This window comes from Triticum aestivum, chromosome 3D (assembly GCF_018294505.1).
Source record: "Triticum aestivum cultivar Chinese Spring chromosome 3D, IWGSC CS RefSeq v2.1, whole genome shotgun sequence".
Lineage (NCBI taxonomy): Eukaryota > Viridiplantae > Streptophyta > Magnoliopsida > Poales > Poaceae > Triticum > Triticum aestivum.
Window position 1 is genome coordinate 472,169,593 of NC_057802.1, and position 24,427 is coordinate 472,194,019.

General features: G+C 50.0%; 1 protein-coding gene across 5 annotated transcripts; it reads right to left on the minus strand.

Annotated features, from left to right (window-relative positions):
- Positions 1-17,994: 17,994 nt before the first annotated feature.
- Positions 17,995-22,355, minus strand: LOC123079761 (uncharacterized). 5 transcript variants are annotated; one of them, XR_006438107.1, is made up of 5 exons: positions 21,893-22,355; positions 21,547-21,652; positions 19,472-20,227; positions 19,149-19,310; positions 17,995-18,775 (listed from the first exon to the last, which is right to left on the minus strand). XR_006438107.1 is itself a non-coding variant. In XM_044502562.1 (5 exons), the coding sequence occupies exons 3-5, from the start codon at positions 20,198-20,200 to the stop codon at positions 18,347-18,349; spliced, it is 1,395 nt and encodes a 464-aa protein (XP_044358497.1). In that variant the 5' UTR covers positions 20,201-20,227; positions 21,547-21,652; positions 21,893-22,351; the 3' UTR covers positions 17,995-18,346. The 5 variants fall into 5 exon arrangements, 4 of the variants coding, with proteins under 4 accessions (XP_044358497.1, XP_044358498.1, XP_044358496.1 ...); XM_044502562.1 differs by having other exon boundaries at positions 19,397-20,227; positions 21,893-22,351; XM_044502563.1 differs by having other exon boundaries at positions 19,397-20,227; positions 22,228-22,344.
- Positions 22,356-24,427: the final 2,072 nt, after the last annotated feature.

The following is a 24,427-nucleotide window of genomic DNA, read 5'->3' on the forward strand; positions in this document are numbered from 1 at the left end:
TTGAAACTAGTGGTCTTGTCAACCATCAACACTTGATGCTCCTTCTTGATTTCTACCTCCGCAGCCTTTAGCATCGCGAAGAGCTCGGGAATTGTCTTATCCATCCCTTGCATATTATAGTTCATCACGAAGCTTTTATAGCTTGGTGACAGTGATTGAAGAACTCTGTCAATGACACTATCATCAGGAAGATTAACTCCCAGTTGAGTCAAGTGGTTGTGGTACCCAGACATTCTGAGTATATGTTCAATGACAGAACTATTCTCCTCCATTTTGCAGCTATAGAACTTATTGGAGACTTCATATCTCTCAATTCGGGCATTTGCTTGAAATATTAACTTCAACTCTTGGAACATCTCATATGCTCCATGATGTTCAAAACGTCTTTGAAGTCCCGATTCTAAGCCGTAAAGCATGGCACACTGAACTATTGAGTAGTCATCAGCTTTGCTCTGTCAGACGTTCATAACGTCCGGAGTTGCTCCTGCAGCGGGTCTTGCACCTAGCGGTGCTTCCATGACGTAATTCTTCTGTGCAGCAATGAGTATAATCCTCAAGTTACGGACCTAGTCCGTGTAATTGCTACCATCATCTTTCAACTTAGCTTTCTCTAGGAACGCATTAAAATTCAAGGGAACGGTAGCACGGGCCATTGATCTACAACAACATAGACATGCCAAAACTATCAGGTACTAAGTTCAGGATAAACTAAAGTTCAATTAATCATATTACTTAAGAACTCCCACTTAGATAGACATCCCTCTAGTCATTTAAATGATCACGTGATTCATATCAAGTAAACCATGTCCGATCATCACATGAGATGGAGTAGTTTTCAATGGTGAACATCACTAAGTTGATCATATCTGCTATATGATTCACGTTCGACCTTTCGGTCTCAGTGTTCCGAGGCCATATTTGCATATGCTAGGCTCGTCAAGTTTAACCCGAGTATTCTGCACGTGCAAAACTGTCTTGCACCCGTTGTATGTGAACGTAGAGCTTATCACACCCGATCATCACGTGGTGTCTCGGCACGACGAACTGTAGCAATGGTGCATACTCAGGGAGAACACTTATACCTTGAAATTTAGTGAGGGGTCATCTTATAATGCTACCGCCGTACTAAGCAAAATAAGATGCATAATGGATAAACATCACATGCAATCAAAATATGTGACATGATATGGCCATCATCATCTTGTGCCTTTGATCTCCATCTCCAAAGCACCGTCATGATCTCCATCGTCATAGGATTGACACCTTGATCTCCATCGTAGCATCGTTGTCATCTCGCCAACTATTGCTTCTACGACTATCGCTACCGCTTAGTGATAAACTAAAGCAATTATATGGTGATTGCATATCATACAATAAAAGCGACAACCATAAGGCTCCTGCCAGTTGCCGATAACTTTTACAAAACATGATCATCTCATACAACAATTTATATCTCATCACGTCTTGACCATATCACATCACAACATGCCCTGCAAAAACAAGTTAGACGTCCTCTACTTTGTTGTTGCAAATTTTACGTGGCTGCTACGGGCTTCTAGCAAGAACCGTTCTTACCTACGCATCAAAACCACAACGATTTTTCGTCAAGTGTGCTGTTTTAACCTTCAACAAGGACCGATCGTAGTCAAATTCGATTCAACTAAAGTTGGAGAAAAAGACACCCGCCAGCCACCTGTGTGCAAAGCACGTCGGTAAAACCAGTCTCATGAACGCGATCATGTAATGTCGGTCCGGGCCGCTTCATCCAACAATACCGTCGAATCAAAGTAAGACGTTAGTGGTAAGCAGTATTGTTGAGGATATGAACCTTGGAGTCACCCGTCAGGAGGGGCCGGGTTACTCGCGTAGTCATTACCAGAAGCCCGGAGCCAAGTTTGAAGACGATGGGCCAGAGATAGGCTGAGACCCGGATATGGCTTAAGGCCCGTAGTTACAATCATTATTATGGTAGAACTTGTAGTGTAAGGCAAGTATAGTTGAGAGTCCGAGCCGGACACTCTTATGAGCCGACCAGGACTCCAAGGGCTGCTGGGCGTCAGCCTCCCTATATAAAGGGACGACCCGACAGCGGTTTAAGGGCGGCAACAATATCATCGAGAGCCAGGCATAGCAAGTTTAGCTCCCTGGTGATCGTAACCCTAATCAATACCATCTCAACTGGACGTAGGCTTTTACCTTCACCGTAAGGGGCCGAACCAGTATAAACCCTCGTGTCTCTTGTCTCACATTAACCCCTTCAAGCTTCCTAGTTGCGATGGCTCCACGACTAAGTCCTAGCTCGAGGACATCTGCCGTGACAATTCCACGACAGTTGGCGCCCACCGTGGGGCCAGCGCACGGTGGATTTGAGTTCTTGAAGGGCAGCTTCGAAGGGCTCAAGGGATACGCTGTGGGCCGGATGACCAAGAGTCGTCGCGGCAAGCTCTACATCGATGATGCAAACTGGGGCCCCGACGCCGGCTCAATTGAGTACGGGTACCGGGTCCCCTTCGGCGGAATTCATGTTTTCATTGGCAAAATTGGTGAGCCGGGCCCCGAGCCGGATCTCTGCGCCGATCTCATCGAAACGGCTTAGCGCGCACGATCCGCCCGGGCCCGGCCTGCCTTAAGGCGCGCTTTTGTGGGATGCATCCATGGAGGGCCCTCTGATCCATCTGGGTCTGGTGATGAGGCGGCCGCCGGCTCTGACGGCGAGTCGGCCACCGATGAATCAAACTCGCTGTACCAACTTCAAGATGGCAGGCTCATGGGCTGTTCCGATGGTGACGGTATTCCGGACCTTTTTGAGCCACCAAGTCAGGTTGGAGTTTTTATGGCTAGTGCGCAGCCTGTTCAGAACCCCGCTGCTGGAGCAGGAAACCCGGTGCCTTCTCCGGCTCAGGTGCTAATGGATCTCACGGACAAGATGACGGCCCTGTTAACCGCCACGGTTGACCCGGCGAATCAAGCTCAGCATGATGCGGAGGTGGCACAGTTAAAATTGGATCTGATAAAAGCTAAAGAGGATCTTGCAGCGGAAGGGATCAGGCTGGCTGCGGAGCGGGCGGCTCTCGATGCCCAGACTCAGCTGATTCAGGCGCAGTCCTTCCAACTCACGATGGATCAGAACGCGGCCAATGAGGTCATGAGAAGGAGGCATCAAAAGGCCCAGTCTCGACTCCCACCGGTTTACGATCCACGCAACCTCTTCAACACGCAAGGTGCAGGGTCTAGTAACCCGCCAGGGGTCATAGCGCCCGGGTCTGGACCCCTTATTCAGCCACGAGTGATGGGGCCTCCCCAGGTGCCCCCTGCCCCGCCTCAGTACGTGCCAATACCCCCGGGTCATTATAATAACCCGCTGGAGAACATGGTCGCTGCGGCAGCACGGCTGGCGGCTCTACCAGTTGACAGCGACTCTCCGATGGCTATTGAGACCCGCCGGGTCAGGGAACTCCTTCAGACAGGACTGGCGCAGCAAGAGGCGTACTCCTATAGCCGGGACAGGATCCACTCGACCCCTCGTCCAGGCCAGAGCCCGAGTTACAGCCGGCACATGGTCTCCGCAACCGGCTCAAGTAACGTCCGACGCCATGACCCGCCCCCTGGCCATGGCCCGGCTCATAACGGAGCCTTTTGCGCAGCAGACCAAGCGCGGCAAGAGGCGGAGCAAGTGCCTCAATTGACGGCTTACCAGACCCCCCGGCTTATCCGACGGCTTCCGTTGATGTGGGTATCCCTACCAGGACCGGGGGTGTCCCTTGTTTGGTGCCAGCTATCCGTAATGAATGTCTACCTAAGGACTTCAAGGGCCCTAGGAAGGTGCCTAACTACACAGCTGACTTACAGCCTGCAGCCTGGATCGAGAGTTATGAGATGGCCATGGAACTACTGGAGGTCAGTGAGGCAACCATGGCTAAGTACTTCACCATGATGTTGGATGGGACTGCCCGCACTTGGTTGAAAGGGCTACCACCGAACTCCATCGGATCTTGGGCTGAGCTGAAAGCCCGGTTCATCCAAAACTTCAAGGATACCTGTAGGCAGTCTATGTCAATTGTGGATTTGACTAACTGTAAGCAGCAGGAGGGTGAATCCACGACTCATTGGGTTCGCCGGGTCAAGGAGATCATACATTCATCAGATAAGATGGATGCCGGCTCTGCAGTCTTAATGTTGGAACAGAATTGTCGCTTCGTGCCCCTGAAGATGAAACTCGGGCGGCTTAAGCGCGACTGCAGTGACATGGGCACGCTAATGGCGGCTCTTGTCAAGTACGCCGACTCTGATGGTACTAAGGATCCCCCTTCAGATGATGAAAGGGCAGGGAAGGGAAAGAAGAATGGCAATGGCAAGGGTCCCCAGCATAACCCGGGGAACCAAGGAGGAGGCAAGCGCAAGGCCGATGGCAGCCTAGAGTTTGTAGCCAACGCCAGCTCACAAGGTAATAACCAGCGACGCAAGGGGAGACCCCCTCCCCGCGGCGGCGGGTCAGGTCCGACGCTGGAGCAGCTGTTGAATGAACCTTGTCCAAGGCATGGCTCTAGAGAGAAGCCAGCGACTCATCTATGGAAGGATTGTGCAATCATGAAAGCCTTTAAAAACTACAATGGTCCGGGCGGCGGCTCAGGCGCCGGCGGCTCTTCATGTCATACCAGACTGGACAATGCCATATCTGGCTTATATGACCCGGGGCGAGTTACCTGAGGATGAAACTCTGGCCAGGCAAATAACCCGGCGGGCTAAGTCAATGATCGTTATCGATGGCGAATTGCATCATCGCAGTGTCACGGGAGCATTTCAGCATTTTGTCTCCCCTGAGGAGGGTCAAGAAATCTTGCGTGAGATTCATGAAGGGGATTGTGGCCATCATGCCGGCTCAAAGTCCCTTGTGGCCAAGGCTTTCTGTCATGGTTTTTATTGGCTGACGGCTCATGCTGATGCAGAGGACTTGGTCAGCAAATGTGATGGTTGCCAGAGGTTTTCACGACGGGCTCACGTGCCGGCTCAGGAGCTGAGGATGATCCCAATCACTTGGCCCTTTGCGGTCTGGGGGCTTGATATGGTTGGGCCTTTTAAAAGGTCCAAGGATAAGAAGACCCACCTCTTGGTGGCAGTGGACAAATTCACAAAGTGGGTGGAAGCTGAGCCAGTTAGCAAGTGCGATGCAGCCACGGCGGTTCAATTTATGAAAAAGGTGATTTTCCGCTTTGGCTTTCCGCACAGCATTATAACTGACAATGGCACCAATCTCTCCAAAGGCGCCATGGAAGAGTTTTGTCAATGAGAGCATATCCGACTTGATGTTTCCTCAGTGGCTCATCCTCAATCCAATGGTCAAGCTGAGAGAGCTAACCAGGAGATTCTGAAGGGCATCAAGCCCCGGCTTTTGGTCCCTTTGCAACGGACGCCGGGTTGTTGGGTGGAGGAGTTGCCCTCCGTCTTATGGAGTATCAACACTACTCCTAACAGGTCTACAGGCTTCACACCTTTCTTCATGGTCTATGGAGCAGAAGCAGTCCTTCCTAGTGACATCCGTCACGACTCACCTCGCGTGGCGGCTTACGTTGAGACGGATAATGAACAGGCGCGTCAAGATGCTCTTGACTTGTTGGACGAACAGCGTGATGTGGCAGCAGCCCGTTCAGCGATTTACCAACAAGACCTGCGCCGTTATCATAGCCGCCGGGTCAAATCCCGGGTCTTCCAGGAAGGCGACCTTGTGCTCCGGCTCATCCAGGATCAAACAGATGCACACAAGTTATCCCCACCTTGGGAAGAGCCCTTTGTGGTCAGCAAGAACTTGCACAACGGGTCATATTACCTCATTTACATTCGGGAGCACAAAGATTCACGTAAGTCGGAGGAAGAGACCCGTCGGCCGTGGAACATAGCTCAGCTTCGGCCTTATTACACTTGAGCCACCGGCTCTCGTGGTGTATTTATTTCTCTCAGTCATGTATATATTATGATAAGCAATAAAGCAGGACCTCTGTCCTTTTTTCTCCTCCAAATACACACGTGTTGTTCTTATTGCAAGATTACATGATGATTTCAAGGAGGATCCGGCTTATGATCGTATTCGAATTTAGCCGTAAGCAGTAAAGTCACTTGGGGGCTTCCTGTTCAAACATGGGTCGTATTCGAACCAAAGAGAACATAGCTGTCGATACCCATTTGATTGGCAAAGTGCCGAGCTCATTGGGAGGTTATCTTTGGTCATATTTGAATCATAGCTTAACCCCTCTGAGAACCGACGTGGATCGTATTCGAATCAGCGTCGTTAAACAATTCTTGAAATCACTTGGGGACTTCCTGTTCAAACATGGGTCGTATTCGAACCAAAGAGAACATAGCTGTCGGTACCCTCTTGATTGGCATCGCCACACCCACTGGGGGCTATATGATCGTCTCCGAATCTTGGCTTAACCCCTTTGGGCCGGGTCTCTGGTCGTATTCGAACCGGAAGCCCCTAAAGTTCCTCTGCTTATCACAAGTTTTCTTTGATTATGTCAAGGTGTGTACGGCCGGGTCTCACTATACCGGCTTAACTTTGGTTTACAGTGTTCGTTGAACGCCATGGGTGTCATTACGACAGGTAAATCGGGGTTAAGATACCAACCTTGTTACTCGGGTTATATAAACCGGAAGTATGCTTACAGGCTGCTAAGTGTGTTGTTACGGCTGTGTCAAGAAGATAATTGAGGACCAGTCCCTTTTGATTCATCTTCTGGGTTATCTATCCAAGACACCTGATTCTCAGGGCGGCAAGCCGCCTTGAGACTTGTGATTTGCCTTTTCTATGCAGGATACTTAAAGGTACCTCTTTGAGGTTGAGAAAAACAAAGGGATGATTATGACCCGGAGAAATATTAAAGAGACAACTTCAAAAGACCTTGGCATTCAATACGTGCACGATGGCACGGCAGAGATAGACTGTTGCACCTACTTTATTACAACATTCATCAAATCTAACAAGGGTGGAGCATTGTTGGGTAAACCGACAGCCGAGTTACGATGCCCGCTGGGTGGAAGTCTCCGGCTCGTTCCTGTCTTCTCCTCCGGCTGATCCCAAGACCTGGAAGGTTGAGGACTTCCAGTCGATGCCGCTGAGAGCCTCGAACTGGGCTTCCTCGTCAATTAACCCGGCCGGGTCAATCTCCGGGGCGAAGGTGTGCTGACGAGCCGGCGGGATCAGGTTGAGGGCTTCATAGCGAGGGGTTGGAATCCTCTGATTCTCCGCGTCATAACCCGACTGGTACTTGGTCAGATCTGTGTCATTCCCGATGAGGGTGGCCACCGGGCGTACAGCCTTCACGCACGCCGCGAAGTCCTTCTGATCAAAAGCTGAGCCGTCCTCCTTCAGGCTTGGATAACCCAGGGCGATGTCTGCCGGGTCTAGCTCCGGCAGGAATGCCTTGGCCCGGCTCAGCGTGGCGATTGCTCCGGCTCTCGCGGAGGCCCGTCGCAGCTCTTGGATCCGCTGAGGTAGAACGGCGAGCCGGCGCAGGACTTCGGTCAGATGAGTGGGCACCTCGTTGGATAGGGCCACCACAGCTAAGGCACGCTGTGACCCGGTGTAGAGCTGTTCCACCAGGGTATACACGGCCTTGAGCTTGGTGACCACGCTCTAGTTGAGGTTGGCACTTCTGGGGCCTGTTTAACAGAATCAGATAAACCGGCGGCAAGGATGAATACTGAGACATAAACATTCTGACATTGATGAAAGTCGGTGAGGCGACTTACCGAAGATGGCGGCCACCATTTGGGAAACCTGGTGCTTTAGGCTGGTGAGCTCGGCGGTCTTCTCAGAGAGAGTCTTCTCCTCCTGTTCTGCCCGGGTCACCAGTGCGGCCTTCTCTTCAGCCCAGGCCTTCCGCTCAGCATCAAATTCTGTCTTCAGCTTCTCTTGAGCGGCGATGCTGGAGACAAACTTGGCGTTTGCCTTCCAGGTCTCCATCTCCTGCGTCTTCAGCCGGCTCTTGAGATCCGCAAGGTCCGACTCTAGCTTCCTGCCAACAGCCTGAATAAATTTCCGGGTTATTAACAGTCATTATATAAGTCCCAAGCGCTTTCCAAGCAAAGACACTTGGCACTTGGGGGCTAATGCATATTGAATGTATCTATCTACATACAGTCGGCTCAATTGAGTAAGCCGGAACCTAAGTCTACAACATATTCAAATCATAAGTCGTCGACTTGGGGGCTAGCATGGCAAAGGTAATTATGCAGTAAGTAAGAAGATAGCAGAAGGATACCTCAGATTTTTGTTGGATCTGGTTTACCATGGCGACCTCCGCGTCCCGGCTCTTGTGCACCTGGCTGATGTAGCCAGAGACGAGCTCTCCAATGCTCAAGTTGGTGTAGTCGGAGAGGTCCAGGTTCACCCGGTGGGGCTGCAGCAACTCCCCCTTCGCGGAGCATTTGGCCAGCACGGTCGGTCTCCCCGGCTCAACGAACTCCGTCCGGGTGATTACCACGTCCGGGTCGTCTGCTGGCGGAGCTGAGCCGGAGGCCTCCGGGTTAACCGAAGCTTCGGTCGTTGCCTTGGTAGTTGGGGCAGTGGCTTCAGGTGCCGTGTCCATCGGAGTGGTGGCTTCGGGGGCGGAGGTAGCTGGCGGCTCTTGAGCCGTCACCTCCGGTTCAGGTAAGTACGGCACTCCGGCTGACCTGGTCTTCTTCGCTCTTTTGGTGAGCTTTGCCTGGGCGCTGAAAGGACAGAAACATTCAGCATAAAGAGAGTAAGTACAGACAAGTATAATGCGAGATGGTTGTCATTACCCGGGCGCGGTCTTGAAAGTCGGAAGACTCGACTGCATAGAGTCGCCCGAAGAAGGGGAGGTCTCCTGATAATTGGAGTCAGAAGAATTGAGTGGCTGACGGATAACACCCGCCAACGGATGAAAAGGGTACAAGTGAGAAAAAACCTCAGTTCAACGCTTCCTTGTTGCGTCGGGTAACCCGGCGGAAAGATCGGTGTCCTTGTTGGTCCGGGTGTGACGCCGGCTTTCGTGAACCTGTCGCTTCAAAAGAAATTGAGGGTCTTGGTGAGCTAAAGGATGTGAAAAGCTTACTTTCCGGGTTACCCTTCGGACTTTCAGCTGTGGCAAGGGCTCCGAGTCGGAGGAAAGTGATGTTACCTCTTCAACCACCGGGTTACTGGTGCCGGTGTCATCCTGTCAATGAGCAAGTGTTGATAAGGAGGACAGCAACAAACAACAAATACAGCAAGAATTTAAAGGCTTAAGGGTTACCTCTGACTCGGAGCTGTCACTTAATTGCATCAGCTCCGAAGCAGTAGGTCTGCTTCCTTTTTTGCGAGGGGCGGCTTTCTTGGCCGCTTTCTTCGCCTTCCTGGCCTTCTTGGCCGCCTCATGGTCATACTTGACCCGCCAGAACTTATCATCAGCCTGAAAAATACAATGAGGAATTCTTAAAACAGGTTCAGATGAAGGTTATATGCAGACGAAGATGAAAAGTTAAAGGTGGCGACTTACCGCTGGGGCTGGATTGGTCTTGCAGAAGGGGGCTAACCCGGTCCTTCCGCAGTCTGTCAGGCTCTCGTTTAAAAGAGCCTTGGTCTCCTCTTCTGCAACATCTTCTGGAAGATCATTGCGGCTGTGCCTCTGAGGGTCATCCTTTCGCCCGGTGTACTCACACATTAAGCCGGGGCGGCGGCTCAATGGGATCACCCGCCAGGAGATCCAGACCCGGACCAGGTCTATTCCGTTCACACCGTTGCCCAGGAGGGCCTTGATTTTGTTGATCGTGGGGAGCAGAGGCTGGCGCTCCGCTTGAGTCAGCTTGTCCGACAGTGGGTGAGTCGGCTCTAGACGTGTTGGGCGAAAGCCGGGCAGCGGGCTTTCGTCAGCCGGGGATGTATCTTGGCAGTAGAACCAAGTCATGTTCCAGTCCTTGGGGTGGCTCGGCGGCTCTGCATAAGGGAACAGACAATCCCTACGCCGCTGGATGGAAATGCCACCTAACTCCAGACTCGGCCTGTTGGCACACTCATTCTGGCGGTTTAAGTAAAACAGCTCTCTGAAAAGCAGCAGACTTGGTTCTTCTCCAAGGTAAACCTCGCAGAAGACTTGAAAATTGCAGATGTTGGATACGGAGTTGGGTCCTATATCTTGAGGCCGCAAGTCGAAGAAGTTGAGCACATCTCTAAAAAACTTTGAGCCGGGCGGTGCGAAGCCCCGGCTCATATGATCTGCGAAGATCACTACCTCCCCGTCCCTTGGCTGTGGTCTCTCTTCTGACGGGTCAGGGGCACGGTAGGACATGATTTCCTTCTTAGGCAAATATCCGTTCTTAACAAAATTGGCTAGGGTCTCGTTGGTGACGTTGGACCTCATCCAGTTGCAAGTGATGGGAGCCTTAGGAGGCATGGTGAAAGTTGGTGGTCTATGACAAAAAGGAAAAATGTCCGGGTTAATTATAAGCCGGAGATATACAGTTCAGAACTAAGGTGGCGGCTTATGAAGGGGACTACAGTGGGTTATTTAAGCCGCAGGGGCATTCAGATTAAGTTTGTTATCTACGGCCTTACTACAGTTAAGCTGGAGGATTCTACGAAGCATGGTTTTCTTTAAACCGGAGGATTCTACAGCGCGTGGGTTCTTTAACCCGGAATTGTAAGCCGCCAAGATTCAATGATTGCAGTTTTTACTAAGTGTGGTAAAACAGGCTTCACATATTGCAGTAACTTTTTTGGATCAAAATGGTCGGGTGAAATGAAAATTTTCTAGACCTAGAAACAGACGAGCGGATGTTCTTGAGCTCGAACGAAGCATCTGTACAGTGGAAAGAGATCTACTGGCATTTGAAATGAGGCCTAAACAACTGCCACACTAGTTTTATACAAGGCTAAAGATCAAGCAAGGGCAGTGACTACGAGAACTACCGAAGCTTGTGGCAATGGCGATGAACGCGAAGAACACGGCGAACCCTACTGCAGATCTACTCTACGGGGTGGTGAGAACTTACCGGAGCTGAAGAGGTGCGGGAGTCGCCGCCGTTTATCTGGTCCGAGTCAGGGTGATGCAGCGGCCAAGGTTGACGAAGACCGGAGGCGAGACGGCGGCGGCGGAGTGCGAGCTCAGTGAGAAAGGCAGCGGCGCGAGGAGGAAGAAGGAAGCGTGAGAAGAGCCTGTCGGGCCGGCCTATTTATAAGGCAAGGTCATAAGTGGGCGCGAGATTCAAGGAGACCACGGCGTGATTATCTCCCCCCCACAACGCCTCGATTTTCGGAATGACAGTAAAAGCAAAGATCCGTTGCGGATCTGGCGGAGTAAAAAACGGACTTAAAGGAGGATGACGTCACGGCGGATTATCCGGAGTCCAGAGGATGACGTCACTCCGGGTTATGGCCTTCACATGAATGGTAAGCCGGAGATTTTTTCTGTCAGAAGCGTTGAAGATTGACATGAGCCGGCTCAAATCAATCTAGGGCCTAATGTTGAGGATATAAACCTTGGAGTCACCCGTCAGGAGGGGCCGGGTTACTCGCGTAGTCATTACCAGAAGCCCGGAGCCAAGTTTGAAGACGATGGGCCAGAGATGGGCTGAGACCCGGATATGGCTTAAGGCCCGTAGTTACAATCATTATTATGGTAGAACTTGTAGTGTAAGGCAAGTATAGTTGAGAGTCCGAGCCGGACACTCTTATGAGCCGGCCAGGACTCCAAGGGCTACTGGGCGTCAGCCTCCCTATATAAAGGGACGACCCGGCAGCGGTTTAAGGGCGACAACAATATCATCGAGAGCCGGGCATAGCAAGTTTAGCTCCCTGGTGATCGTAACCCTAATCAATACCATCTCAACTGGACGTAGGCTTTTACCTTCACCGTAAGGGGCCGAACCAGTATAAACCCTCGTGTCTCTTGTCTCACATTAACCCCTTCAAGCTTCCTAGTTGCGATGGCTCCACGACTAAGTCCTAGCTCGAGGACATCTGCCGTGACAATTCCACGATAAGTATGACTATTATCGCCCATAACTCATTGTGTTCTACTCGTGAATGTAACATCTACGCATAGACCTGGCTCGGATGCCACTGTTGGGGAACGTAGTAATTCAAAAAAAATCCTACAAACACGCAAGATCTATCTAGGAGATGCATAGCAACGAGACGGGAGAGTGTGTCCATGTACCCTCGTAGACCGAAAGCGGAAGCGTTTAGTAACGCGGTTGATGTAGTCGAACGTCTTCACGATCCAACCGGTCCAAGTACCGAACGTACAGCACCTCCGTGTTCAGCACACGTTCAGCACGATGACGTCCCTCGAGCTCTTGATCTTGTAGAGGGTCGAGGGAGAGTGTCGTCAGCACGACGGTGTGGCGACGGTGATGTTGAAGTTACTGGCGCAGGGCTTCGCCTAAGCACTATGACGATATGACCAAGGTGTTAAACTGTGGAGAGGGGCACCGCACACGGCTAAGAGATTGTCTGTTGTGCTTTGGGGTGCCCCCTAGCCATGTATATAAAGGAGGGGGGAGAGAGGCCGGCGGCTAGGAGGGGCGCGCCATGGGGGGAGTCCTACTTGGATTCCTAGTCCAAGTAGGATTCGACCCCCCCTTTTCCTTTCTTCCACCGGAGGGAATATGAAGGAGAGGGAGAGGGAAAGGGGGCACCGCCCCCTCCTCCTTGTCCTATTCGGACTCCCAAGGAGGGGGGCGCGCGGCCACCTCCCATGGGCTCCCCTCTCTTTCCCTTAGGCCCATGTTGGCCCAACACTTCACCGGGGGGTTCCGGTAACCCCTCGGTACTCCGGAAAAATACCCGGATCACTCGGAACCATTCCGATGTCCGACTATAACCTTCCAACATATGAATCTTTACCTCTCGACCATTTAGAGACTCCTCATCATGTACGTGATCTCATCCGAGACTCCGAACAAACTTCGGTCATCAAATCACATAACTCATAATACAAATCGTTATCGAACGTTAAGCGTGCGGACCCTACGGGTTCGAGAACTATGTAGACATAACCGAGACACATCTCCGGTAAATAACCAATAGCGGAACCTGGATGCTCATATTGGCTCCTACATATTCTACGAAGATCTTTATCGGTCAAACCGCATAACAACATACATCATTTCCTTTGTCATCGGTATGTTACTTGCCCGAGATTCGATCGTCGGTATCCTCATACCTAGTTCAATCTCGTTACCGGTAAGTCTCTTTACTCGTTCCGTAATGCATCATCCCGTAACTAACTCATTAGTCACATTGCTTGCAAGGCTTATAGTGATGTGCATTACCGAGAGGGGCCATAGATCTACGATACACGGAGTGATAAATCCTAATCTCGATCTATGCCAACTCAACAAACACCTTCGGAGACACCTATAGAGCATCTTTATAATCACCTGGTTACGTTGTGACGCTTGATAGCACACAAAGTGTTCCTCCGGTATCCGGGAGTTGCATAATCTCATAGTCAGAGGAATATGTATAATTCATGAAGAAAGCAATAGCAATAAAACTAAACAATCATTATGCTAAGCTAACGGATGGGTCTTATCCATCACATCATTCTCTAATGATGTCTCTAATGATGTGATCCTGTTCATCAAATGACAACACATGTCTATGGTTAGGAAACTTAACCATCTTTGATTAACGAGCTAGTCAAGTAGAGGCATACTAGGGACACTATGTTTGTCTATGTATTCACACATGTACTAAGTTTCCGGTTAATACAATTCTAGCATGAATAATAAACATTTATCATGATATAAGGAAATATAAATAACAACTTTATTATTGCCTCTAGGGCATATTTCCTTCAGTCTCCCACTTGCACTAGAGTCAATAATCAACTGACACAGACCAATATTTCCTCAAAAAGGGGATGAAGCTCTTTTTTTAATATTGCAAAAATGCAACGGTTTATAGATACCATAGTTTATAATGCTGCAGTTTTACGTAGAACCAAACACAATGGTGTCTTGAAAGACCGTAGTTTCAAATGCTTTGAGGTATTTGGTTCTAGTTAAGACTGTATTATAAATCATGGTATCCACAAAACTTTGTGAAGAAGTGGTCTGGACCTTTTTTTTAACCGAGAAATATAGCAAATACTCTCTTCATGAACGGGGAGTCACGCATCAGAGCCATAGATGCTAGGAGGCTGGGTACCGCCGCACCGGGAGTCCCTTGATGTGGTAGAGGTCGGATCCCATGGCTGGCACAGGAGAGGGTGGCGCAAAGCATGGCATGGCCACCAAGCGGCACCTCGCCGTAACGCAGTGCGCGATGAGGTACGACCTCATGCCTTCACGATCGTTGTCGCACCGGGGAAGAGCGAGCTCCGTGGATAGATCAGACATTGAGGACGTAGTTGCGTATGGGAGAAAATGCGAGGCTGACGAAGGGATAAGATGACGAATGGATACGTCGGTGGTCCACTAGGTCGCGTGTCGAGCAAGCGAGGCGGTAGATGTGGGCGTGAAAATCAACCGGCAGAGACCAATCATTTCCCGAAAAGGGCATGAAGTTTAATATTGCAAAAATGTGAAGGTTTATGGATACCATAGTTTATAATACTGCAGTTTTAACTAGAACCAATTACGATGGTGTCTTGAAAGGCAGTGGTTTCAAATGCTTTGAGGTATCTGGCTCTAGTTAAAAATATATTATAAATCATGGTATCCATAAAACTTTGCGAAGAAGTGGCCTGGACCTGTTTTTTAACCAAGAAATACAACAAACACTCTCTTCATCAATTCTCGCAATCTGCATGGACACATCAAGTGAAACAACTAAAGAAAGAAGTCCAAATTCTTCAAAGTGTGCGCACACTTTTTGGTAAAACGGAGCAGTCGTCCCTACCACTCCCACACAATGCATGCATGCAGTTGTTGTCTTCATTCCTTGTGACGTGGCACATAATAATAGGATGGGCACATGGGCTAGACATCGCATTTGATATCATATCTAGGGATATGTACATGCATTTATTAGAGTTTTCAAATTTTTAAAAAGTAATAGCTTTGAAACCACGCGTCATAATTTATATCCATTTTCATCGTTGAAATTCTCGCGGCGAGATCTTTGAAATTAGATCTTACTTGTATACGTTTTGGTAAAATTGATCCCGACTTTGGTGATATATGGTGCAACTTTATTACTATACGGTGTAACTTTATTACTGTGTGGTGCAGCTTTTATCAAAACCAACGCTGAAGTCACATGATTCAACTTTTCATGATAACTAACTTTTTGCGATGTGCAACTAGTCTGCTGTCCCGGCCAACTATCTAGTAGTTGATGTGCAACCCTCCCCCTCCTTGCTTGTGGATGTGTAATTTTCATTCCTAGCACATCCTGCCCACCTATCATATCAGCGATATGTGCAACTTAGTCTCTTGATCCAGCTAACTGCCCGGTAATTGATGTGCAACTTATTTCCCTCCCTACTTGTGAATGTGTACTTTCAGTTGGCAGGGGCACATACGAAGTTGCACATAGTCTGCTAGGCAGTTGGCCGGAGCAACAGACTAAGTTACACATCTCACTGGCAGGGATTGTTTGGATGATAAAAAACTGCACATCCGTGAGGACTAAGAAAAGTTGCCTATGGGCAGGCCCCCTATAGTTGCACATCTCACTAGCATGGGTGGTTGGGACGGGGTGCTAGCGGTGAAAGCTATACATCTGCAGGGTACGAGGAAGAGTTGCACATCGACTATTAGGCAGTTGGCCGGGGTAACATCCCAAGTTGCACATCCACCGCTCGACACTTGGCCGAGGCAAGAAACGTGAAAACTGCACATCCACGACCAAAGGAAAAGTTGCACATTAACTACTAGGCGTTTATCGGGCCAGCAGACAAATTTTGCACTATCGTTGGTAGGGTTTAGTTTGGGGGTGGAGGTGTCATCAAAGAAAACTGCACGTCAATGGGTAGGAAGAAAGTTATACATCGATAATTGCACAGCGACTGCTAGGCAGTTGTACTAAACGGAAACTAAACTGCACACAAAAAAGTTGATCGAAATATACCCATGTGGGATCTAGTTTCAAAGAGCACGTGTGAAAACATATCTTAATTCCGATGTTCGATTCAAAAGTTATGTCTTTTTAAAAATTCTGAAACCCGAATTACACGTGTTCACATGGATACTTTTGTAAAAGTTTTTTCTTGTTCACAGGGATACACTGTTTTCAAATATGACCGGCCACTCCAAACACCCAGCGAGTCAACGGCCACTCGCTAGACGCGCCCGAAAAGAAATATGTGCATGCTCCCGATATACATCCTCACGAGGAGTGCTATCATCTCAGAGCAGGGCATGCAAAGAGAGTGTCATTGTTTGGTTAACCAATTGATTGAGGTGTAGTTTTCTGATTTGAATGTCTTTTTCGCGAATACGTAAAGGTTGCGTATCTTTTCATTGATAGAGGAGAATAGAGAAAGTACAAGAGATGATACAACACACTACACGAACGCTAAGAAGGCGCGAGTATGGTACCCGAAGCAAAGGAAAGAGGGATGTTCAGCCCAAATAGAGGACACACGTAGCTAAACCCACCTAGCCCGGTCTCCGTCCACAAAAGGCAAGGAGACACGGGGCTCAAGACACCCACACCGCGTCACGGCTAACACGAGGCACCACATCTGAACGGTCGCAACCCCAAACTCGACAGGATCAATGTACGCCCACCTAGAACGCAAAGAGATAGGCTAGTGGGCGGCAGGACCCGGCCGGGCCAAGGATGGAAACCGTGGGAGAAGCACCAATGATGACGTACATAGCGCCTAAGTTGCCACGACATGAGATGCAGTCCGAACCGACATGATCGTTTCCATAACTTGAGATCCAACACCGGGGACACCGAGCAAATAAGACAACGCCTTCGAGAAGGGAAACGACGTTATGGCGTCGTCGCTGTCCGATCCGGTGAGCCAGACCTAGGGTTTCCCCCGATGCTCGAAGGGGCACAAATAGAAGCCATGAAAACGCCTCCAAGAAGGTGACGACACCCGCAAGTGTCACCGCTGCCAGCATCGGCAAGCCGGGCGGGGATTTCACCCTCACCGAGTCTGAGCAATCCCACATCAGCCGGTTTGAGATCAAAAGACGAGGAAGTCAACATGTAGACTGGAGCTGCCACCACATGGAGGAGAGTTGCAGACACACGTGCTTCGGAAATGAGTTGACGAGGCAAGGAGGTGGACGGGGTTGGGGAGGCAATGGGGGCCGATATAGGATGGTGGCGCCATAAGTAGACCAGGATCTGAAAGGAACACAGATCTGGACCACCGGGACGGATCCGTCGGGACGCCAGCAAGCCGACGAGGCTGGAAGGGACGCAGCCAACGAGGGCGCCGGGGACCGAGCCGCGTGAGCAGTGTGCGGGCAAGCCGAAGACACTGGAAAGCGCAGGTCTTGGGCTGCCGGGGCCGGAGCAGCACCGGCGAGGACCAGTGAACCGAAGAAGCCGGAGAGAAACGCGGCCTTCGGAGCGCCAGATCCGGAGCCGCGCCAGCAGAGGACGATGACAAGCCGGGGGACCTGGAGAGCGCAGGTCCGGCAGCCAAGTCGCCCCGCCGCCACCATCCCGGGAGCCGGCGCGGGCTTCGCCGGCCGTTCCTCCGGTGGTGGCGAGGTGGGGAGGGTGCACGGCCGCCGGATCTGGGTTCCCCCGTCGCCGCCAGGGAGGGCGACGCGGGGGACGGGGGTGGTATTCTCGGTCGTATTAGCTCTTCTGACAAGCGTAGACTCCTGGTCAACTTCTGATTTGAATGTCACAAATTAGTTGCTGAATTTGGTGGTTTTAGCGCTAAATTTGTTCATCTTGACTAGTCAATCCAGCAACAGGGGGAAAAGAAGAGGACGGTGACCAAATACAGTGCTATGTACTTTTATTATTGCCAAACACACCATCATCGTTTCAACAATACTTTGAAAAACTGGTGTTTTCATAGATACAGTATTTTATTGTGATCGGCAAAAAAAAACATACTATTGCAATACTGAGGTTTAAAAAAAAAACATTGCTTCCAAACAGGTACTCCTTCCAATCTATAATAAAGTTCCAAATTACAACACTTATTATGGACCGGAGGGAGTACTTGAAACCATAGTTTTCAAGATACTTTGGTATTCTTAGAATACTTAATCTCTACTTAAAAATACTTTGGAACCAAACACACCAAAATGTATTTGCATAGCTAGCCTTAGCTCTAATTTAGGTGGAGTAACAATCAACTTGCAGTGTTAAGAGACGCCAAAAAGGTGCATAGCATAGAAAAACTCTGACAACCTTCGGCGTTGCATATACTAGCTATAAGCAGCACACGACGACAGCATCTGCAACATTGCAAATCTAAACACTGGATAATTGCGGTAGCATCACATCCATAGCTTGGCACTGGCTACAAGGCCCCCCAACATTTAACTTGACTGCAGGGGGAACTCTCTCCAGGATGTATCTTTTGATGGCACCGACTGCTTTATGTGCTTCCAAGATCATAGCTTGGCTTCTGATCCAGCATTTACCGGATCTTGAGGGACCACACCTAACAGAATCACTGATCGCCCCCGTACCCGCACCATATATACAGTCCAGTGTGAGGCTCTCAAGTGATGTTGCATTCTTGAGAATATCACATGTTAGCTCAACCATGCTCTTTGCAGAGCAGAAGCCAATGATCTGGACCTTCTTGAGCCTCTCATGCTTGTGTTGAAGAATCTGCCTCAAACCTAAGGAGGGATCCCCAAAAACCGAATCATGCTGCATGTCACTCTGATCCACCTGCATGGCATCAAATATTATTGCCAGTCAAATTAAATGTCTCCTACTCATTCCTTGGATGCTGTGGAAGCATCGGAACGACTGCGTCTTCGACAGAGCCAGCCCTTCTATAGCTACGCTGCTGGATAAAATCAAGGAGGAGGCGACGCTTTGGGCCAGAGCCGGCGCGTTGGGCCTGCGTGCCCTCATTCCCCAGACCTGGGATGTACATTAATTGCAGCACCCTCACTCTGTATAATTGCCTCCTAGGAGGATGTAACTGAAACCCCTTCCTTTTCAATGCAATGAAACGCAAATCTTCTGCGTTTTCTCGAAAAAAAAAAGTCTCCGCAGCAGATAGTAGACACCTTTGAAGCGTGAACAGTAAACTCACACTTAAGTTGAAACTCTCCAGGACAGGACAAGCATCCAGAAACGAAGCCAAGGATAAATAATCATAGGTTGGGGTAACAGCATCATCATAATCCTCACCAAGGTGAATATTCAAGTGCTTTATGGCAAGGAATTTGTCAGCTACCATTGGGGTATTAACCGTCTGCACAAAGATATCTCGAATTAATCACATTCCTTCTTACAAGTCATAAACACTGGAATATAATAATTTGAAGCTTCAGAGAATACCTCAGAAGACGAGTATATGGCAAGAGTCTTAAGATGTGGTGCAATAGAAGGTAGCTTAGTGATAGCATAACTTACAGCATTGGGCGTATATGAATACCCCACCTTCAAGTGTTTGACCTTTGATGATTCTCTAAGCACGAGTTGTACTGGTTCACCAAAGAAGTCTAAAGTGGTGAGGTTTGGAGCTGTGCTCTCTATCACTCGCAGCATATCGCACTCTGACACAGTCAAACAACTAAGCCGCTGCAGCCAGAATGGTATCGTCGAGCAGATTAGCTCCATGCAACACCAGACTTGCAACTCCTCCAAAGCAAAACAATTGGAAATAAGATGCCCTAACTCATCCCCCGTGATACAAACTCCATAGAGACGCAGCTTTGTCAGGCTTCTCAAGCAATCAAATCCAACCATGGGATGGAAGGCACAATTGGTGAGGTCAAGATACCAAATTGAGTTTCCACGCCCATCAAGTAAAATTGAGCATGGGAAGTTGTACTCTTCCCTATATCGCCAAGGCAGAAAAAGGGTGATTTTTTCAATCCCTGGCGTGACAGCTTTCTGGAGCCAACTATTTAGATGACATGTGTTGACATTGTTACGATCATCGAATACAAACTCGAGTATCTTCACACCGGTGTCTGAGTGATTTTTCAGAATTTGATTAACTCTGCTAGTGAAATCCCTTGCTTCCGTCCGTTTCAAGCCTAGTGTTTCCTCAGTGAAGATAAGCTTGGGGTGGCATCTCCAAGAACGTAGAAATGTGCGAGAGACACAGGCAGAGTGGGCAGAATCACACAATGGCATTAGGGAATGTACAAGGCACCAGATATCCTGCACAGGCATGTAAAAATAGTTGATCACTGGGATTGTAAAGGCAAACATTTTTTTTACAAAAAATTAAGGAACCATACAGAGAAAATGTATATCCCATGTGACCTGTTCACGCTTGTACAAAATGTGATGCACATGGAATTGTGGTAGACAAGTTCAGCTTGTGCAGAGAGGTTCCTTCTCTATAAGAGTAATGTAGGTGGCTTTCCTAAAGAACGCTTCATTGTAATTTATATAACCGACTGCTATCACTAAGAAATCGATAATTTTGGATTTTTCCCCATAACCTTTATTTTCAACCAATTCCATAACCTACTTTTTGAACGAAATCTAGAGTAGCCAACAATAGGTTTAGGTGCATTCGTTACAGTCAAGGAATGGTGCTTTGTGCAATAGCTTGGAACAAATAAACCCAGTAGCAAAAAGACAGAAATAACGTTGACATGCAAAGCAATCATAAATATATTTTTCTCAAACACGCAGGAGGGCTGCGTAACACTTCATTAAGAAAGAAATATGTAGAAGGCTGAAGATAGAAACTTCCTCAACCCAAACACACCTCTAAGGAACAAGCTAAGAACTCACACCACAGGAAACAAAACTACCAAACTAAGACAAAGGACGAGCCTAATTGTCCAAGGTAAGCGGCCCACATAAAAGCTGCCGAAGTGCCAAATGTCTGGCTGAACTCTAGAGGGTCCATTCACTAGCAACTGTCAGCAACCCATGAAAACATTTTGCCTAGCATCACTGAAAACGCAATTGTTCCGATGCTTCCATATGTCCCACGCTACCAAGATAATGAGGCAGTTAAGCCCTTTTCGGAGTTCTTTGGGAACTTGATTGAGAACTTGGCACCACCAGCTTGAGAACCAGCCAGTGGTGGGTTGTGGAGCAATAGCAATTAGGCCTAGTCTTTGGAGAATACAAGACCAGACCTGCAGGGCAAAGACACACCGCACAAGGATGTGCTGAATTGACTCCTCAACTCGGTCACAGAAGGGGAAAGCAGCCGGATGCAGTAACCTCCTTTTGGCCAGGCGGCCGACCATCCAACATCAATTATTGATGGCGAGCCAAATGAATAGCTTACAGCGCAAATGAGACCAGGTAATCTGATAGTACCAAAAAGAAAGCCCCATAGGCTGATTTGCAAGAGTACAAGCCAGACCACGTAAATCACCTCAGAATAAGCAACTGAGAGGTTAATTTCACTGTCACAGCAACAAAGAAGAAAATACCACTAGAAGATATGTTCACGATTTTATGCGGACAGCATAGGTCAAGCAATTTTCCATTATCAATGTTTTATGCCATACCTCAGGGTAGATCCGGCCCTGAAAATGTCGATATCACCACCCTGTGACTGGTCATCTTGTTGGCAGAGTGAGTCCTTTTTATCTGGCACTGAAGTAATCAATTCATCTGCAGCACATAATACACGGCACTGAGTTATACAGATGTTAACAGAAGGAAACAACCAACTCGAGCATACAAACACACGCACAGCAATTCTGTTTCTCTCCTTTACCCAGTTTTTTGCAAGATAACTAACACACTCTCGCTTAAATTCAAGAAAAAACATAAATATTTTTGCAAAACATGATGGAGGAGCTCGTCAGACAGTGGGATGAAGATCCTTCTCCAACAATTTATTTCTCCTACCTCCAAGGCTTATCTTGGATCGTATATCAACTAAACAAGGCATTGGCTCCTCTGCTATCTCCGCGTCCACTTGTCAAATCTTGAGTGGGCCGCCTTTGATTCGGCCGGGGATTGAGACCTCGACGGCGAGGGTGAGGAGGGCAGCGAGGGGTGTGGAAGCGAGAGCACCGGCTCCACGCACGGGAGCGCGGGGTAGACGACAGGGCCAACGGGCAGGCGGACGACCCCCTTGGAGGCGGCGCGGCTCGTGTGCGCGCGACGGGGTAAGAGGAGGGAGGGAGGGGATGCGAGCGTGCGCGACGGCGACAGACGACCGGCGAGGCCACGAGCGCTACCGTGAGGCCCGCAGGGAGCAAATCGTCGGCGTCGGCCTCGTCGGCGTGGAGATCCCGGAGCTGTACGAGGAGAGGGGCGCGACTGGCCTGGCCCACATTGAAGTGGTTAGCAGAAAACACCTAGTCTTGGGTAATTTTTGCGCCAAAATCACTGATCGGCAAATTTGGCCCTATTAAGTGTGTTAATGACAGATGGAGCCCGTTTTCTGCCTACATGGCTACACGAGCCGTCCCGCCCGCCCTTAGAAGGTGTTCGACGACGTCATCCAGACCAAGTACATTTCCCCTCCCGCTGCATCAGCATTTTCCCCTTCCCGCTTCCTTCCCTCTCTTAGGCCAACTCCAACGTGCGACCCCAAATGGTCCGACGCGTCCGTTCGGGGGCAAACGGATAGAACAGACCGCCCAACACGCAGGAGCAAATGGACTGTCGTCCGTTTTTCCTCCGCTTTTGACCCATTCCCGGCCCAAAGTTGGGCCGCGTTTGCAGCCGAACAGACACGCGCGGACGGCGTGTGGCGCGTGCCCATGTCCTCCCCTGGCCCGTCCGCCGGGGACACATGCACCCCTTTTTCTATTTCCTTCCCCAACTCCAGCCGTACCCCACCCACCCCCGCCCCGCCCTAGCCGCCGCCACCGCCGCCATTTTTCTCGGTCGTGCGTTGTCTAGCACGGCCGCGAAGCCCAAGCCCCTCCCGAGCCCCCCCGTTGACTCGACGCCCGGAGTTGTCCAACCCCGGCCGCCTGATTTCAGCGCATCCGGCGACCGGATTTAGAGCGAATCGGGCCGGATTTGAGCTCACCCCGGCTGCCGGAGGCCACGCCTGCCATGGACTGGCCGAGTACCGAGCCGCAAAGCCCCGGCAAGGCCCCCAGGCCGCATGCAGGTACTGACTCCGCCTCTAGCCATTCGGATCGAACCCGTCGCCGGTTCACCGGCAAATACACGAACGCCCGTCGTCCGAGCTCAGCGCTGACCCAAAGGCTCGTCGGCGCAACGTTGCCGCTCATAAAGTGCGACGACTGTCCACGGAAGGTCTTGCGCCGCATGTCTACAACGCCGGAACATCCCAGATGGGTGTTAGTCAAGTGCGCAAATGATGGGGTATGTGCTAGTTTTGCTTCGATTGTGCTTTCGGATTCGGCTTGTTTTGCTTACACTCATATATGTATTGTGTAGGATGGATGCAACTTTTGGTATAGGGAAGAAGAATACATCGATCTATTAATAGAGCCTAATTTAATAGATGTTCGTGCACTTGTTGCTAGAAAGGAGGCTAGAGATGAGACTAGATGCGAAGAAGAAGTAACGTCTACTTCTTTATACTCGAAGAAGAAAGAAGCATGCAAGATTGTAACACCCCGGATGTAACTTTCCATATTTGTAACTCCAACTCTTGCCATTTTCGGCTATGTGTTATGATATTCCCTTCGTGGTCGGGTTTTGTCTTTCGTTTTGCATTTTGTTCATGTCATGCATCTCATATCATGTCATCATGTGCATCTCATTTGCATACGTGTTCGTCTCATGCATCCGAGCATTTTCCCCGTTGTCCGTTTTGCAATCCGGCACTCCCACCTCCTCCGGCGCACCCCTCTTGTTTTCCTTTCATGAGCGGGTGTTAAAGGTTCTTGGAATTGACCGAGGCTTGCCAAGTGGCCTTGGTATACCACCGGTAGACCACCTGTCAAGTTTCGTGCCATTTGGAGGTCGTTTGGTACTCCAACGGTTAACCGGGTAACCGCAAAGTCCTTTTGTGTGTTGCAGCAAAACCCCCCTCCAAACAGCCCAAAACCCATCTAAGTCATTTCCATGCTCTAGGTCATTCGATCACGATCGTGTGGGCGAAAACCGCACTCCATTTGGAGTCTCCTAGCTCCCTATGCCTATATAAACACCTCCCCCCTTCGAAATCCGGGCGAAACCCTAGCAAAAATCGTCCCCCGCCGCCACCGGACGTGTCCACTCCGGGCGAACGCATCCCCGCCGCCGCGCCCGACCAACCACCGCGTGCCACGTGTCGCCTCCTCACCGGCGCCGCCGCCGGCCCGCGAAGCCCGCGGGAGGCCCCCGAGCCCGCGCGCGGCTCCCCCGCTGCCCGACGCCTCCTTCCTCCCGCGACCACGCCCCGCCGCCTCGCCGTCTTCGCCGCCTCGCCGGACCCCGAGCCAGCCGGACCTCGCCGCGCCGCCCGGCCGG